The sequence below is a fragment of the Mytilus edulis genome, chromosome 7, assembly GCF_963676685.1.
Source record: "Mytilus edulis chromosome 7, xbMytEdul2.2, whole genome shotgun sequence".
Classification (NCBI taxonomy): domain Eukaryota; kingdom Metazoa; phylum Mollusca; class Bivalvia; order Mytilida; family Mytilidae; genus Mytilus; species Mytilus edulis.
In genome coordinates, this window is record NC_092350.1 from 26,296,915 (window position 1) to 26,314,693 (window position 17,779).

The 17,779-nt window shown below is 31.7% G+C and overlaps 1 protein-coding gene across 2 annotated transcripts; it reads right to left on the minus strand.

Annotated features, from left to right (window-relative positions):
* Window positions 1–2,274: 2,274 nt before the first annotated feature.
* LOC139481130 (SH3 domain-containing YSC84-like protein 1) lies at window positions 2,275–17,294 on the minus strand. 2 transcript variants are annotated; one of them, XM_071264239.1, is made up of 9 exons: window positions 17,214–17,294; window positions 15,564–15,704; window positions 10,702–10,827; window positions 6,378–6,442; window positions 5,572–5,813; window positions 4,870–5,062; window positions 4,266–4,428; window positions 3,681–3,791; window positions 2,275–3,314 (listed from the first exon to the last, which is right to left on the minus strand). In XM_071264239.1, the coding sequence occupies exons 2-9, from the start codon at window positions 15,676–15,678 to the stop codon at window positions 3,205–3,207; spliced, it is 1,125 nt and encodes a 374-aa protein (XP_071120340.1). In that variant the 5' UTR covers window positions 15,679–15,704; window positions 17,214–17,294; the 3' UTR covers window positions 2,275–3,204. The 2 variants fall into 2 exon arrangements, with proteins under 2 accessions (XP_071120340.1, XP_071120339.1); XM_071264238.1 differs by having other exon boundaries at window positions 17,093–17,276.
* Between the last annotated feature and the right edge of the window lie 485 nt (window positions 17,295–17,779).

Genomic DNA, 17,779 nt, shown 5'->3' on the forward strand with positions numbered 1-17,779 from the left:
CCACATTCTGTTTGTATGTGCCTGTCCGAAGTCAGGAGCCTGTAATTCAGTGGTTGTCGTTTGTTTATTTGTTACATATTTGTTTTTCGTTCAATTTTTGTACATGTACTTAAATTAGGCCGTTAGTTATCTGGTTTGAATTGTTTTACATTGTCATTTCGTGGCCTTTTATAGCTGACTATGCGGTATGGGCTTTGTTCATTGTTGAAGGCCATACAGTGACCTATAGATGTTTTTTCTGTGTTATTTTGGTCTCTTGTGGAGAGTTGTCTCATTGGCAAACATACCACATCTTCTTTTTTTATATTTAGAGAACGGAAATGAAATATCCAGCATCTTTCCATTTGTAAAGGGGCATAACTCTAGAACGGTAAAAGTGACACTACCAAAATTAAAACTAGTTCTGAGTTTACTGGTAATTAGCCTTGTGTATAAGTTTTATAACATTTGGATGAGGCAAACTAAAGTTAGAGAATGGAAACCAATTTTGAGACATACATACAGACAGAAAAGGGTAAAACTTAATGCCCCCTCCGCTATGGCAGGGCATAAATAGCTGTTTATCAGTCGAAACTGAAAAGGCTGGATACAAAAGCAACAGCTTTCCTTATATCGTTTGTCAATATAAAAATAATATGTGGGATGATTGTCAATGACTACCAACTCTCCACTAGAGACCAAATAGTGTTGAAGTAAGAAGAAAATTATAAGTTACCTCTATCTAAGGTTAAAATCAGGGTTGAGCCCACTTACAGTTACAAACATATTTAACCTTGCTACATTCTTTATATGTCTGTAATATAGTTGTTGTTGTTGATGGCTGTCTGCATGATTTGTTTATTTGTTTGATGTTTTTGACATACATCAGGCTGTTGCTTTTCTCTTTTGAACTGTTTCAAATTTTGTCATGCAGGGGTCAGTTATAGCTAACTATATCCTATCGATTTTACTCATTGTTGGAGGATATACAGCGCCTTTAAAGTTGTTTACATCCTTGTTTATTAGTCTCACCAAGATTAGCACTCACATAACACATCTCCTCAATTTGTTTTTCATGAACTTTAATCTTCATAATAATACTTGGCAAAAAGTGTTTAAAACCTCAGAAAAACACCTTAAATAAGGTAGTATTAAGTAGTTTGAATGAAAAGCAATAAAACTTATTTATACCAGTTTAAAGAATTTTTTTCACACAAGATCTTTAAATGTAGTTGTCTATTAACTAGATCCATTTTTTGACATTTCAGTTCAGATCCATCTACTACCTACTATTTCTTCTTCAAGTACTGACTTGGATGAAATTGATTGTTTTCAACAGAAAGATCACTATAAAGGAGTAAATTTGGTAAGGGCCATATTTGGCCCCGATTATAAAATTGAATGGTACAAGATAAAATATGTTGAAATTTTTTTTTTGCATACTTGATTCACAATAAAATGCTGAAAATATGCTTTAAAGTATTAATGCACTGCAAAAAACAAATATTTCATCAAATAAATTTAAGTTGGATATGATATTCCTTTTCATATTGGATACAAATTTTATTAAGTCTACTGCAGACACTTTGTAGTCAAAGCATTTCAACTGAGGTACTACAAAGGCGTCATTATGGAGTAAAGGGGGTGGTCTCAAAAAGCGTCATTATGGAGGAAAGGGTTAAAGACATGTGAGATAGTATAAAATAGAACTAATTATGTCAAAGTTTTATTCTAAAGCGTTGATTTATACATCAAAAATAGGTAAAAATAAGAGATTTTGATGAAATTTGACAAAATTGGCCTGATTTTAACCAAATTTAGGACCAGCAATCATAGAGTGCAGGCGTTTACAAACTAAATATTCAAGTTAAACATGCAAAATGTATTTACAAACATTGTGTACAAAGAACTTTATGTCAACGTATGTGCTCTATGATTCCTGTCCAATAATCAATGCAAAGTTTACCAATTTTCATTGATTTTTTTGTGGAAAATAAAAATGAGTGCTGTTGGTGAAGTCTTCAGTAGAATGCAGGAACGTAAATTTTTAACAAAAAGCATTCATCATTTCTTATCTAGTCAAATTATTAGCTATGATTCATTGTGATATTGGTCAATAAATCCTAATTTGAAATTTAACGTAAAAAAAGACGGCTGTTTCAAGCCTTATCGAACCTACTTCTTTCTTTTAGCAGATTCATACAGTAGATGTCTCTTTTATTATGTTTATCAATTTGGTCTAACATACAGATTCATTAAAATAAAAACCAAAAACCAACAAAACAACAAAATATATATTCATATATTTTTTATTTAGTTTATTGCACTGAGCTTATCAATAACTATGAAGAAATAAATATTGTGTAGACATAGATATTATTGTGTAGATTTACTTTATGTACAGAAGTAAAAAAATAATAGCATATAAATAATGAATTACACTAAGAATATCAGCATGGAATGATACTGAGGAATTATTGGTACCAGCATACTTAATATAAACAAAACATGTATAATGTCATGGATACTACCCAATGTGTTCTTAGACTGACTCTTTGGTTAACATAAAAAAAAACATTATCAAAAGTAAAGTATAACATGAAAATTGTATAAAGATTAATTAAGAAAACTTTATGTAATCCCCTGGTATGAATAAATTTGTAACTAGAAAGATTCCTTCATTTTTATCTGTATTTGAATGTAAGATAATATTCAAACGAAAAGGTACATTAATTTTCGAACTACAAGTTTTGCCTTTAAACACATTTAAACATCTGGTCTTATTCTACAGTCATTATATTTTGTCTGAACTGACTTAACCATGATGTTTTGGAAAGCATAATAGATCTATTGCTATTTAGGAATCTTTGCCATTTGTACCGAAATTTTTTCTGTCAATTCAACAATTAAAGCCATAGAATAAGCAAATATGAATTTACATCTCTGCTTATTGACCATAAGAATTATCTAACAACTGATATAAATATTTAGAGTTTAATATAATAAAAAAAAAAAAAAAGTGTAAATCAAATTCTAATATATAAAAGTACAAAATATTAAATCTTTGGAGACAGAGTTATCAGATATATTCTAATTGGTTCAGGCTATATCATATGAACAGCTCAAAACATCTTCTAAATGTGTAAAAATAAACCTGTTACACAAGTTTTTTTTACTTTGTTCCTTGATTTGACAATTTGACCTAACACATCACCAACAAGTCTTTTACTTGACCTTGACATAATTAGAAGGAAATAATCCAATGTTGCCATGACATTCACCTTCCCACCAATCACTATCAGATGTTGTCTGTGTAAGAACTTGGATTACATCTCCTGAAAAAAGAAATTATTTAATCATCATTCACATCTTTAGCAAATATAAACAGGGGTTTAAAATGAAATCAATGATATGTTTTAAATCATAGTTATGATGCCACTGTAGGTTCTTTAATTTCTATTTTATGAACTAATTTAAATCTTGGTGGTGTTCTCTACTGTTGAAGTGTATAAATGCCTCTATTGAATCCATTGACAACTCTTCTAGACTCTTTTTTATCATTGCATCATTACATCATCAACTTTAGATTCCTCCTTTTTTTTTTAATTTGTGAAGTTTAATTGGATTACATTTACATCTAGCATATTCATTAACCTATTATATTTTTTGCCTTTTCCATAGAAAATATAAGCTTATCTTACCTGCTTTGAAGGACAAGTCACAAGGCAGTTGACCTTGGAAACTATGAAGTGCAGTTGCCGTGGATGCCATCCCCTCCATTTTGATTCTTATATTAGAAGATCCATGTTTAGCTGTAAAAATGAAATAGCATTATAACAAATAATCATTTATAATTTCATTTTAAAATTGTTACTTCACTTTATACAGATTGTGAATAATACTTTAACAAATGGATATCTAGAAACAATTTATCATGACATTGAAATGTTACACAACTGTGCTGTATTACAATAAACAGCTGTAAAAATCTACTGGAAAATCAATGAATTTTTTTCAATCTGAGTCAGCATGTATGTTTAAGAAACAAGATCATTCAGTTTTACTGTCCTAAAATGAAATAAAATGAAATTCTATCAGGAAGTTTAATTCTGATATAACATTTCATTTTATTTACTGAAAAAGGTAACTGTGTTGAAAAAGTATATGAATGCATGTAATCCTCAATTCATGTCTCATTTCAAATCTCAGTTTACAAGAAAACTTACAAGATATCAATACCAAAGCATTTTTTGGTACATTTTGTAATTTTTATGAAAATAACTCACTTTTACTGCTTGCACTAAAACTTTTTGTGACTGTTTTGGTTGTCACCTTCTTTCCATCTTTTTTGTAACTTTTCTCTGAAACAGTTTGACTTCTGCGAACACTATGCTGTGGAGGGATTTTGTCTTTTTGGGACTTTTCTTCCTTTGATTTAAAACTAAAACTCTAAGAAAAAGAATAAAAGAATGGAATTAAATAATGTTTATTCCAAAATGTTCTAATAAATGTATATGCAGGTTTAATAAGAGCCATTATCAAGCCCCAATAATTGAAACAAATGTGTAATTCCTACATGAAACATGTATATCTCAATCTACAGAGGACAAATTGAATTGGAAATAAATTGGTTTGCAATCTCAATACTTATGAGATATATCACATTTTTCAATTTTATCTACAATTTGAAAATTATGTCATCCTGTGAAATTTATTCCCTTGCAAAAAAAGTGTGAAAGATAGTAATTTCCTATTGCACGACAGGGAATGTAGTCATCATGCACCTTCAGCTTCACATGATATATCAATTAATCACTACAAACAGGTAATTTTTTTTTGCATTTTAATCTGCCTTGATGTGACTGATCCAACTAAATTAAAATCACTTACACTAATTCTATCTTGAAATTTCTCTCCAACAGACTGGGTCACTTTGTTGGCCTTTCTCTTAGCAGCTAGAATCATTTCATGTTTGGCTTTCTCTCTGTGTCTCTCCAGAACTTGATATAAGGGTAAACATTCTGTCGGAGGGTCAACTTCCCCTGATAATATTTGATATGCCCTTATTTCCTGTCCATAAAATCTAAAAATAAAATGTATCAGCATCTATTATCCATGGAAGATAAATCATTCATGTAATATAAAGGTATAAAGCAGAGTTAACTATTTAGACAGATTTGAAGTACTTGTAATAATCAAATATATATATAGTAAAAAATAATTAGTCATGACTCATGTGAGTAAATTATCTAAATATATAACAAAATACAGTAAATTTAGAAATTATTGCGAGGTTTTTATTATTGCGAAAAACGCGATAGAGTTGTAAACGCAATAATTTAAACTTGCATTTTGAAATATTTTATATGAATTAATCAGGATTTTTCTCAAAATCGTAAAAATTAAAATCACATTTAAGTCTAAACTGACAAAATCGCAATAATAAATGCACGCAATAATTTCTGAATTTATAGTATGCACATGATTTTCATGACCCTAAATATTCAATTGGATTCAAAGGCTTTCAATAATTTGCATGTTTTTATTTCTTTACGGTACTCTTCATATATATAAACTAATTGAATCACATACTTTTTATTTGCGTCTTTCCTTTCTATGAGAGCACTGCCTTCTATAGAAATACCAGCAAATAATCCTTTTGTTTTAGAGTATGTATAGATTGCTGCTGGACTTCTGACCGCTACATCAGCTTCTATGTTTCTACCAAGTGGACCAGCAGCTATGGATAAATTACCACCAAGAGTCAAATTACCTCCCTTTGAAAAAGCATCCACAGAACTCCTACTCATCAACAATATAACAAAATCGGTGACCTGAATTTAAAAAGCAATATTTTTTTTTAATTAGTAAAAATAAATTGTATCTGATTTAGCTTTGAAGGTGCTTTTTATTGTTTGCCAAGGTATCAAAATGGATTTTTAAAATGAAAACATTCTGTCACTAAAAATATTGATTACTTCCCTTTACATAATTTTCAGAAGTTATTTCATAACTCTTTATACAGTTCCAAAGCGAAAAGATACACAATATAGTGAAAAGAAAAACAAAAAGATAAAACAGTTACTGAATGTCAATAGTTTGAGGATTTAATAATATTTTGAAAAACTAATAAACGGGGAAAAACTCCACTCCAAAAACTTGTTTGGAAACTGAAGAAGTTAATAAATAATTAATATTTACTTATTTTACTTAGCTGATGCATATTTATAGTATACTCCTTGTAAAACAGGAAAAAAAAGATATGAAAATTAAGTCAAAACATATACAATGTATCTGAGTTCTTTATGCAGTCACTGTTTAACATGAAAGAATAAGAATATGTAGAAAAACATGATTACAAAATATCCACCAAGGGTTTCAGTAATATTTATCCTTACCTCTGCACCAATCTCAAATCCACCTCCCAGTCCAGCAATGCCTAATGCTGATGGTGCTGACCATTCTGTGAAACAAATTAATATTTAATTAACTGTGCATTTGTATTCAGATATCGCAGATCAAATTTATTCCTTCATTGTTTAATCATACGTTTTTTGATTGAGTGAAGTCTGCCAATTGATATTTTATCTTATGTTTTTCTTTGTTGTGATGTTATGCTATTGTTTCAGAAAAAGGGAGAAGGTTTGGATCCATTAAAACGTTTAATCCCGCTGCAAATGTTTGCACCTGTCCTAAGTCAGGAATCTGATGTACAGTAGTTGTCGTTTGTTTATGTAATATATACGTGTTTCTCGTTTCTCGTTTTGTTTATATAGATTAGACCATTGGTTTTCCCGTTTGAATGGTTTTACACTAGTAATTTTGGGGCCCTTTATAGCTTGTTGTTCGGTGTGAGCCAAGGCTCCGTGTTGAAGGCCTTACTTTAACCTATAATGGTTTACTTTTTAAATTGTTATTTGTATGGAGAGTTGTCTCATTGGCACTCACACCACATCTTCCTATATCTAGAATGTTACTAAGGTTTCAGACTCCCTGAGATAAATTGATCTTATTTGATGGATTTGGTTACTGTATTCTTATTAGTTTTGATTGGGTCATAAAACTCCTAAAGAATTCAAGTATTTATATGTCAGCCTTGGCAGTCAAAATTTTGGATTATTCGATTTGAGTCATTCTGATTTATTAAGTTTAGAAAAATACTTTGAACACAAGAAATCTATAAAGCTTTATTTTTGTTTTTGAAAGAATGAAATATATACCAGTATTTAATACAAATGTATGAATAATAGGATTCTTGAAACAAAACTAATAAAACTTTGAGTTTGGAAACATTTTATTAAGGATGTACTAAGTGAAATTAGAAAAATCAAGTATTAATCAAAGCGCTGTAAGCACTGTAGGCAGTTAACCAAAAACCAAGGCAAACATAATTATGAAAATTATGGCAATGTTGCTTCAATTTTTTTTTTTAAAGATTTAAAAGAACAAACATTAAACATTCATATATAATTGTACATTTATGTTCATTTAATGAATTAATCATTAAGGCAAATAATTCATATTTTATCAAGGTTTTCAATAGCAGCGTATATATCAAGTATATATTTTTTTCATTTTTGAGTCAGCAGTGGTACAAATTCGCAATGATTGCATGTCTTCTAGTTGATCGTAATTGTTCGTATTAGTTGACTGTTAGTAGTTCAAGTTGACTTAAGAACAAGCTTGTAAAAGTATGAATGGACTTGCTTCCCTGGAAAGAGAACTGAGTTTGTGTTCTACAGTACAAAAGTTATAAGACACAAATCAGACAAATGATTACTACTACAGGGATCAATGGTGAGGTCTGACTGACCTGTCAATAGTAAATGTAAATGACTCCCACCTTCACCCAAAGTCCATGATGTCTAAGTTTGGAATAAAATGACAGGTGTTAGGTCTAGCAAAGTGATATGCATATGTGACGCCTATGAGATTGACCTTGTATGTCATTCAATCTTTTTGAAATGACAAACAGGAATGAATATGGTTTAGGAGTTGGTATCTCAATCTTTTACAAGTTCTCAAAACACACACAAGAGGGTGTGGGGTGATCCTAGGGACTACCCCTATTTTTCCTTTAATTTTTTATATTGTCCCATACATGAATATAGATGGTTTAGTGGTGGGGATCCTGACTGTTGTCAAGTTTTCAAACAGGAGGGGGTGGGGGACCCCAGTGACTTCCCCTATATTTCATTGTTATAAATGTATTGTCCAATACATGAATTTATATGGTTGAGGGATGGGGATCTCATCTGTTTCCAAGTTATCAAACAGGATTGGGTAGGGTGACCCTTAGGACTCTCACTATATTTCATTTGATTAGTCCTTTTGTCCCATACATGAAAATACATGGTTTAATTTAAAGGTGGGGTGACTGCAGGGAATCTCTCTATATTTTATTTGATTTGTTATTTAGTCCCATACATGAGTATATATGGTTAAGGGGTGAGGATCTCGACTGTTTCCAAGTTCTCAAAGAGGAGGGTGCAGTGACTCTAGGGACTCCCCCTATAATTCATTTGATTTGTTATATTGTCCAATACATGAATATATATATGGTTTATGGGTGGGGATCTCAACCGTTTTCAAATTCTCAAACAGGAAGGGGTAGAGTGGCCCCACAAACTCCACCTATATTTCGTATGATTTGTTACATTGTCCCATACATGAATATATATATTGTTTAGGGGTGGGGATCTCCACCGTTTCCAAGTTCTCAAACAGGAGGGGTGGGATGACCCACAGGGACTCCCCCTATATTTCATTTGATTGGTTATATTGTCCCATACATCAATAAATATGGTTGAGGGGTGGGGATCTCGACTGTTTCCAAGTTCTAAAGCAGGAGGTGGTGAGTGACCCTAGGGACTTCACCTATATTTCATTGATTAGTTATATAGTCCCATACATGAATGTATATGGTTGAGAGGTGGGGATCTCATCCGTTTCAAAGTTATCAAACAGGAGGGGGTAGAGTGCCTCAAAGGACTCCACATTCATATCTTATGATTTGCTTACATTCAGGTATCATATAATCTAGTTGCACTATATGTGTAAAATAAGAAACTTCCAGCTATTTTAACTGGCCCATCAAAATTAAGAAAAAAAACCCATTGAAATTGCAGTAATATGTTTACACTTTAAAAGCATCTAACTTGCTTTACCAACATTTATTACTGATAAAGAAAATTTATACTGTCACCAGGACCATATATATTGTTAGATATACTGTTCCCAGCTGTAACAAAGACTCACATTGTATTGGATTTTGACATTAAAATTTGTCAAAAAGTAATTTTGAGTTTCAGTACAAAATATTTTCTGTATTTTCATTCTTTTACATATATCTTTTGGTTTTCAATTCTAATGTTTATATTTTTTTACCATGCAAAGATGTATTTTGTCATCTGTCTGATTTTTTTAAAAGTTGATCGCCAAAACCCGGAATTACCCATATCCGCTTTCGGAATCGGATCCGATATTGTAATTTTCTTCTCATGTCAGCCATTTTGTTTTCAATATTGTTTTTGTCAGATACGATTTTACTCAAATTTAAACATTATTTGTTGGCGATTTTCTGTATAAAGCTAGCGGTTGAACAAAATGAACATCGCTGTCATGAATAATAATGCTAAAACCAAGTTTTGAGATCGTTTATTAGGAGACTTTGGTAAAAAGGTTTGCAAAGTTATTTTTTTATTTCCTCTCAAGTCGTGCATGTCGAGCATAGCTAGTAACCAAGTAGAAAGTCCGACTGTAAAAGTGGTAGGTCGCAGACCTCGGACAACCGCTAATTTGAACCCCTGCCTCCAAATTGAAAAGATACAAAAATTTCGTCTTATAATTTAAAATTGCCGCCAACAGCATGAACAGTGGAACTTATCTTAAGACTACTGACGTAGTTGACTACGTATTGACGACAAACAATATTCCTACCACTTTTGCCATTTGGGAAATCTAAACTACATGTCTTTAGAGATTTTCTGCGATTAAACATTTCATACATTTGTTCTTTGACAGCTTAACCAAAATCTCAGGGGATAATAAACTACATAAAGATTTCTAATGTGCCCTACTTCCTATGTGCAACTTCAAAACTTTTGGATAAATCGACGATCATTTAAGGTTTTTCTGGTCATATTATTTGTAATCAAATATTAAAAGTATGAAAAAACTGTCCAATTAGTTATAAATAACATAACATCCAGCTACATAATAACAATGGCACATATTTCAGCATTTATTGGGTAGAACACAAATCTAGGGTGCTCGCATAAGGCAGCTTAACTGCCTAAAAATTGATACTTAACGTCGGAATAGCATTAGTTAAAGCAACACAATAAGCTAAAAATATTGATAGGTCATGGAGCTCCTTTTCGAGATATATTAGGTTTTTTTTAATATGCCAGGAAAAAGCTGATGTGGACTAATGCCTTATATTTGCATAGATATTATTTGGGTCTCAAATCAAAAGACAAGAAATCAAGAGTCTGTTTAAATTTTAGTAGACGGCCAGCCTTTTACGAGCTATTAAGTCTTATATGAAAAGATAAATGAGTGTTATGAGGCAAAATAAATTATGACCTCTGCTTTTTTTCTGCTTTTTTAGTTCCTTTATTTCTAACCTATCAAATTATAACAGTCTTTACAAAAGTTTGTTATTTTTAAACAGAGTAGTGAACATCCTTAAGTACCATACATTTATGTAATTATTTCTACCTGCATCTACCAAGTCATCATTAAGTTTGGCTATAACTATACCACTTCCTGCTCTAGCTGTTACCAGGAAACCAGCTCTTACCACAGTCAATATAGCAAGACCTTTGGCTTTTAATAACACACCACCTGAAAGTATAGCAACATGGTTTCTTCATGCCTGAATGACAGCAATCTTCTTATTCTTATATTATCTCATTTTAATTTATGAACTTTATCTTTATTAAATAGTAGAAAGAAAAAAAGGTATACAACACAAAGTTCCAACATACACTAACTAGCCGCAAATTAAAAGAAACAGAACTAAAGTCACATTAAGGCCTTTGATCACAGAGTATCTATAAATGGTAACTAAACAAGTCATTTCTCAGATCACATTTTTATACTAAGTAGTGTTCTCAGCTCTTTCTTGTAGAACTACCATGACCCATCTAGATGAACACAGTAATTAATAAACAGCTGCACCATGAGGGCATGATACGCCCACCGTCTTGTGTGGAAGTTTTATGCAATAATCATCAATAGTTTCTGAGAAAGTTTTAAGCAATAACCATTTATTGTTTTTGAGACACAGCAGGACATGTGAAACCCTCCCCAGTGTCTTAAACTTATTCCTTATTCCCATTAGAAACTTTTTAAAATTGATTCACTTTGGTAACAGGAAAGAACTGGATTTGTTTTGTACCATTTTTAAAATAGCCATTGTTTCCTTATTAAACAATTGTTTGAATTACAGACAACAGTTCCTAGATCCCCAATGTGTGTTCTTCGATTTGTGCTATTAAAATACTGGGTCTAAAAAAAAATTTTGTGTTTTTTCTTATTTCCAAAAATTAGACTTTTTCAGATATTGTCTCATATAACTTCATTATTACAATCCAAAAACGATAAGTAGACTGACAAATCAAGTACTGGTCTTCGGAAGGGGGCAGTCCTGTCTGCGTATTCATTTCTCCGTTTCACCAACTTTTGACAAATCAAGTACTGGGCATCGCAAGGGGCAGTCCTGTCTGCGTATTCATTTCACGAACTTTAATCTTTCTCTTTACAGATAAATAAATTAAAAATATAAATAATATGAAACATGCATGGATTAGTTTTTATCAATGTTTCTTCAACCTTAAAAATTGAAATAATATCCCATATTCCACTTTGATATTATTGAGGAATGGTAGAACCTTTAACACAGGATTTCGTCTTTACTTATTCGGGACTACGGAATTTCGTTTCTTTATATTCGGGGTTTCGGAATCGGACACCCCCAACCCCTAACCCCTAAATTTATAAATTCTGGAACTAAAATACCACCAACTTTTTCCCGAAATAATTGGAAATTACGGACCTACATGTAAACGTCAAAAACTCCATTCCAATTTCCCCTGTACTCTTATCAGATATACTTACTCTATAGATAGAATCATATACCTGTATCTTATCTCATTCTATCCCTTGTTTGTCTACTGTTTGTCAGCATAAAAGCGAGTTTAATATTTTGTAACTGCGACTGTAAGATGGTGCTTACAGGAAAGCTTAATTCTTTTTTGCAAACAAAACTGTTACTACCGATGCTGCTAACGAATTGCTGATGGAGAAGGAATTGGAAGAAGACATTGGTCATTGTGTTGATGATAATGTGCTACCGTAATTTAGAAACACAGACTGCCCTGAAACGACTGAAAACTTGGAAAAGAGCATGCATGCCTGGCGAGAGATTGTGCGGTCTTGCCATGCTCCATGTTCATCGCGATAAGGATATCAGCAGACCAAATTATGATTCTGAAACGATTTGAGTGAACCGGCAATAGAAAAATTTGGCAAACTCTACTGAATCGATGTTTGTTCTATTTTCTTGCAGCAGACTCAAATCAGTGATATTTGGATGATTATCTTACATATAAATTTAAATAAAGTTGTTAAAAATTTGGTGTTAGTAAAAGTCTTAAAATATGAAAAATTTATATAAAAAGTGTCCAAATTCAAAACATTATCAAACTCTCTAAAAATGCCTAGAATGCAGGATTTTGCACCATTCATTTCATACCCTCCAAAAAAAAATTTCGCCTCGCTTCGCTCGGCTCAACTATTTTGCCTCACTAAAATAAGATCCCTAGCTACGGCCTTGTAAATCGTAAATTCAAAATGATTTCTTGCTAAATTAAACAAGTTCAACTATTATAATTAATATTCAAACACTATTAAAGGTAAAACAGTTAAAAAGCCGACGATTTCCTGTGAATTTGATAAACGGTGTCAGACCACCAATTACTCCCTCCAATTTAGAACTTCAAGATTTAATGAAATTATTCGATTTTTATCCCTTATACCATTGCGCCATAGCATGTATATGGCAGATAACATAGCCTGATGTAAACATTGCAAAAACTCACAAAAATCCCATTTATAATCTCAAATGAAAGTTTTATACCTTAAGTTGTATCAACTGATAGCAAATAAAAACAGTTAAATGACCATGACTGCACTTTTGATCATTTAATAGTACCATTACTTACACCAGGTGTAAAAAAGGGGGGTCAATATTCCTTGACTCTTCAATACCTTGGATTTTTTACTTAACCCATTGTAAAAATTGTAGAGAGTCTTTTAAGAAGTAGAACAAACAAGAAAAAAATCAACAAAACTGATCTTGATATTGAAAGTGTATGTTCCTGTAGTCAAAATTGAAATTTTCAAGTATTTTCTATCAAAGTCATACATTACAGTCAGTTTAAATATAGCTGTGAAATTTGTAATATAAGTCACATTATGCTCAGATAGGATGTTTCTGACTTCAAATTGACTAAGGATAAAGAATAAAGCAAAGCAAAGAATTCTGAGCAACTTTTTTGGCTCTTTAGGTGTCAGACCACCAATTACTCCCTCCAATTTAGAACGTATGTAAAAGTAGTCCTACTCTGACACAAAATAGTGCTTTTGATGTCATTGTTTACCTAAACTAACCCACAAATTTGCAGAAATGAAACTTTTGGTGAAAGGGAAATATATTTAGACCATTTTGAGCCAAAATTCACTTGTCTATGAGTTTGCATTAAAAATTCAGGATTAATGCGCTACATAGTACACTAATTTAAGATTTCCAGAAAACCGGGGGTTATTTTGGTAGTACCTGTCTTTTCAAGATCAGAAATTTGTTACAAGACTTTAAACATTGGTTGAAAATTGGCATGTAGAAAGGTGACACATGTACAACTCAGGATATACCTGGTTTCCTTGAAGTTAAACTTAAGGTAAAATATTTAGAAAGCTGTGAAAATTGCAAAATTTGGTTGAACAGATAGGGATTTTTAATTGGTGGTCTGACACCAAAACTAATCCCGAAAATGAGTCCGGAATTGGTCGTTTTACTATTGTCGTAAAACATCCGGTTATAATTTGTCTTCAAAATGGAAAGAAACGTAAGCGAAGTTTGAGAAATTTATCGTTTTGAGTCATTAAAATCATTTCATTTTTAAACTGTTGCCTTCCTTTTATTGCTCAAGATCGATTTTAAGGAAAATGGTAGGGAAATTTCTGAAGTAAATGCGATGCAACAGTTAAATAAGTTCGTTGATGCTACGAGTATGACTGTAGTCTGTATGAGCATACACTCAAGCTTTGTTTGAAAAAGGGCACCAACTTTTAAGTTATCCGAAAATGACCGAAATTAGGTGAAAAAATTTCCGGATCCTTGCTCCCCACCCTGTTTTTTTTTTTAACAAATATCACTAAAATAAAATTTTGAATCAAACCTAAAAGTATACAGATCTTTAGATTAATATAACAAAGAAGTGTGTTAAGTTTCAAGCAATAATCATAAATTGTTTTTCAGATATGGCGCGACATGTTAAAAAAAAATCCCTTTTTTTACAAAATACTCAATAACTCAAAAATGAAATTTAGAATCATCACCAAAAAGTATACAGATTTTAAGATTAATATAACTTAGAAGTGTGTAAAGTTTTAAGCAATAATCAAGAATTGTTTTTGAGATATGGTGCAACATGGGGAAAAAAACACACCTCTGTTTTAGTTACAAAGTGCCGTAACTCAAAAAGTTTAAATCTTATTTTCACCAAAAAGTATACAGATTATTTGACCATCATAAAAAAAAACTATATTAAGTTTCATGAAATTTAGATAAGTCGTTCTCAAGTGATGGTGCGACATGTTTACGTCAGACAGACAGACGGACATCAGACATTTGTATACCATAATACGTCCCATCAAAATTTTGACGGGCGTATAAAAATTGATAGAGCTTGTGATCATAGCCATAAACTTTGTGAAAAAGTTGTGACTGCATATGGAGTTTGAGACATCTGTTATGAATTATCACTGACTAAGATAAATTATCTTTGAAATTACTGGTACTAATATTTCAAATGGAATACGTGTACATTGTATAAGAAAACATTCATCAGACACTAATAGTTTATTTTTTTTTTGGTTGGTCAATGATTTTTTTTATAAGGGACGACATCAAAAGTTCAATGTAGGATAAAAAACTTAATTCATATAGTTTTTTCGCTGACCCCCCTACCCCCTTCTTAACTTAATTTGTGAAAAATTGATTGACCAATAAGGACATATATAAAATCGATGTCAATTAAATAAAACTTGCAGCATTTTTGACCCCCACACCCCCAAACTATTTGAATTAAGTTTTTTATCCTTCATTGATTTTTTGATGTCGTCCCTAAATAAATCAGAAAGACAATATTTGATTATTTCAAAGTCACAATATAATCCATGCACCAGTCAGGGGCCTCTGCAACAATTTACGGCAAGTTTTTAGTATAACCTATAAGGGCATGGAATAATAAATCTACAAAATGACATAACTTATACAATTACTCTACTATACATACTTGGTATAAGTTTATCAGGACCTGCTTTAGCTGATGGTACAGAAAAATCATTTAGTATTTTAGCAGCTTTCTTTGCCTCAGATTTTAAGCTGTGAGGAATGGGAGTATTCACCATGATCTTCTACATTCAGGTCATATTTTCTGAAAAAGTTTCCAAATGATGTACATCATAAAATATATTTGTGTAGTAACAATTGGTTGTGAAGCTACCAGAGCATACTTGACAGTCATAAATTTAATATTTATACTTGCCCATAGCCATCAACTTTTTAGTCTTGGTACATGTACATGCTTAGTAAGTTATATTTAAAAATCTATAGACATATCACATGAAGTTAGAACCCTTAAAATTTTAACATGTTTCATTTACAAACGTGAATGTAATTAAATCCGTAAAATATATTCAGACAGGCACTGATAGAAAACAATTTTTGATTTGCAAACAATTTGTAAAATTAGCTTACCGGTAAACAATATCGGTTGAGAAACTTACTACAAAATTTCTCAAGAGAACATTAATTATCTCAACACATTCGGATCCTGATGCTACACACAAAAAGAGGTAATTTGCAAATTTATGTAAATATTTTGCAGGTTCCAAAAAAATTATATTATTGGTCTCTGCTGTTTTTGTATGAAATATCGTAGCCTGAGTGCCATTTTTAAATAGCAACAAAATTTTAAACTATTTCAAAGAAACAAGAAACAACTGTAATTTATTGACTTTTATATTACTCTATTTGTTTTAAAAGAATATAAATTTTGTATCGCTTAATTTGTCTTCTTGTGGCAAAATTTTACTGCTACCATTTGATTTTTATGGGGGCTAGGATGAAATTTGAAAAAAATAGACAGGACAGGAGTTTTGAGTTAAAAAAAAAAAGGCAGGACATGCAGGATGAGCAACTTGGCAAAAAAAAAGGCAGGAAGACAATTTATGTAAAAAAAGTCAGGATAAACAAATAAAAAAAAAGGTAGGACCGAAAAGAGTGAAAAATAAAAAGACAGCTAGGACAGAGATTTAAACTAAAAAAAAAACATTTTTCATCCTAGCCCCCCATCAAAATCAAATGGTAGCTCCCTTAGAGTGGGTCTGATTGGGGTCTAAGCGTGACGCGGGACTGTCGATTTTTGTAAGCGTGACACGTGAAAATCAAAATTATTGTCTCAGGAAAACGGGAAATGAAGTCTAGCGGGACCCGTGAAATGACAAAAAAAATGAGAATTGCTTACGTACATAGAGTAAGCGGGATATGGGAATCTGACAAAACAGTAAGCGGGATCTGAACCCCCCAATGAGACCCCCCTTAGACTGCTTGATGTCTGATGTTTATTTGTATTTTTAAGTGGGTTGCATTTGGTTGCATTTCATAAAGTTTTATGGTGATGAAATTTTTAATATCAATTTTGCTTTGAAAGTCTCCTCATTGATCAAGGATTTGAATTGTTGTTATTAAACAAAACCTTGCTCATATATTACATCCGGGTTTGAACCAGTGAAAATATTTCTACTACCTGTATGTATTTACTCTATTGAGCAATGAGTTTTCAGGTAAACTGTGCTTGAACCTTATCTAGGCACTCTACAAATCAAACTTTGCCTACAAGTAAAACTAAAGGTGATGAACGACTGCTTTAAATATAATTTACCACAGGATTATTTGGGAGAGCATAACAAACGGGGAATGCAACGAGAACTATGGGTGTATGTTTGTAAGGTACTTATATCACTCCTATCTAGGAGCACCACAAGATACAGAACAAAATGCAGCAATATATATCAATTTCAGCTGGGAACAGTCACTTTAATATATTCCTGATGTAAGCAGTAAATTCTTATTTCATATTTCCTCTTGTAAATAAAGGAATGACTGTAATATATTTTCTGTCTATGAAAAATAACATAAAAAATGTGAAGCACATTAAATAACCTGTGTAGCGAGTTATTTAATAGTGTGCACCACATTTTTGATGTTATTTCAAATAGGCAGAAAAAATGTTACAGTCATTTCCCTTTAATTTAAGACATTCTCTGTAAAAGAAATCCATGGGACTGTTTACACCAATGTCACAGATTTCCAATATATTTTAAATATTAAGTCCATATGATGCCCTGATAACAAAAAAAAACAACTGTTATTTTTATTTTTTGGGTTTCTGTTGCCATGGTTACAGGTCCCATATATATAATAAAATTGGAGAAAGGAACTGGGGAA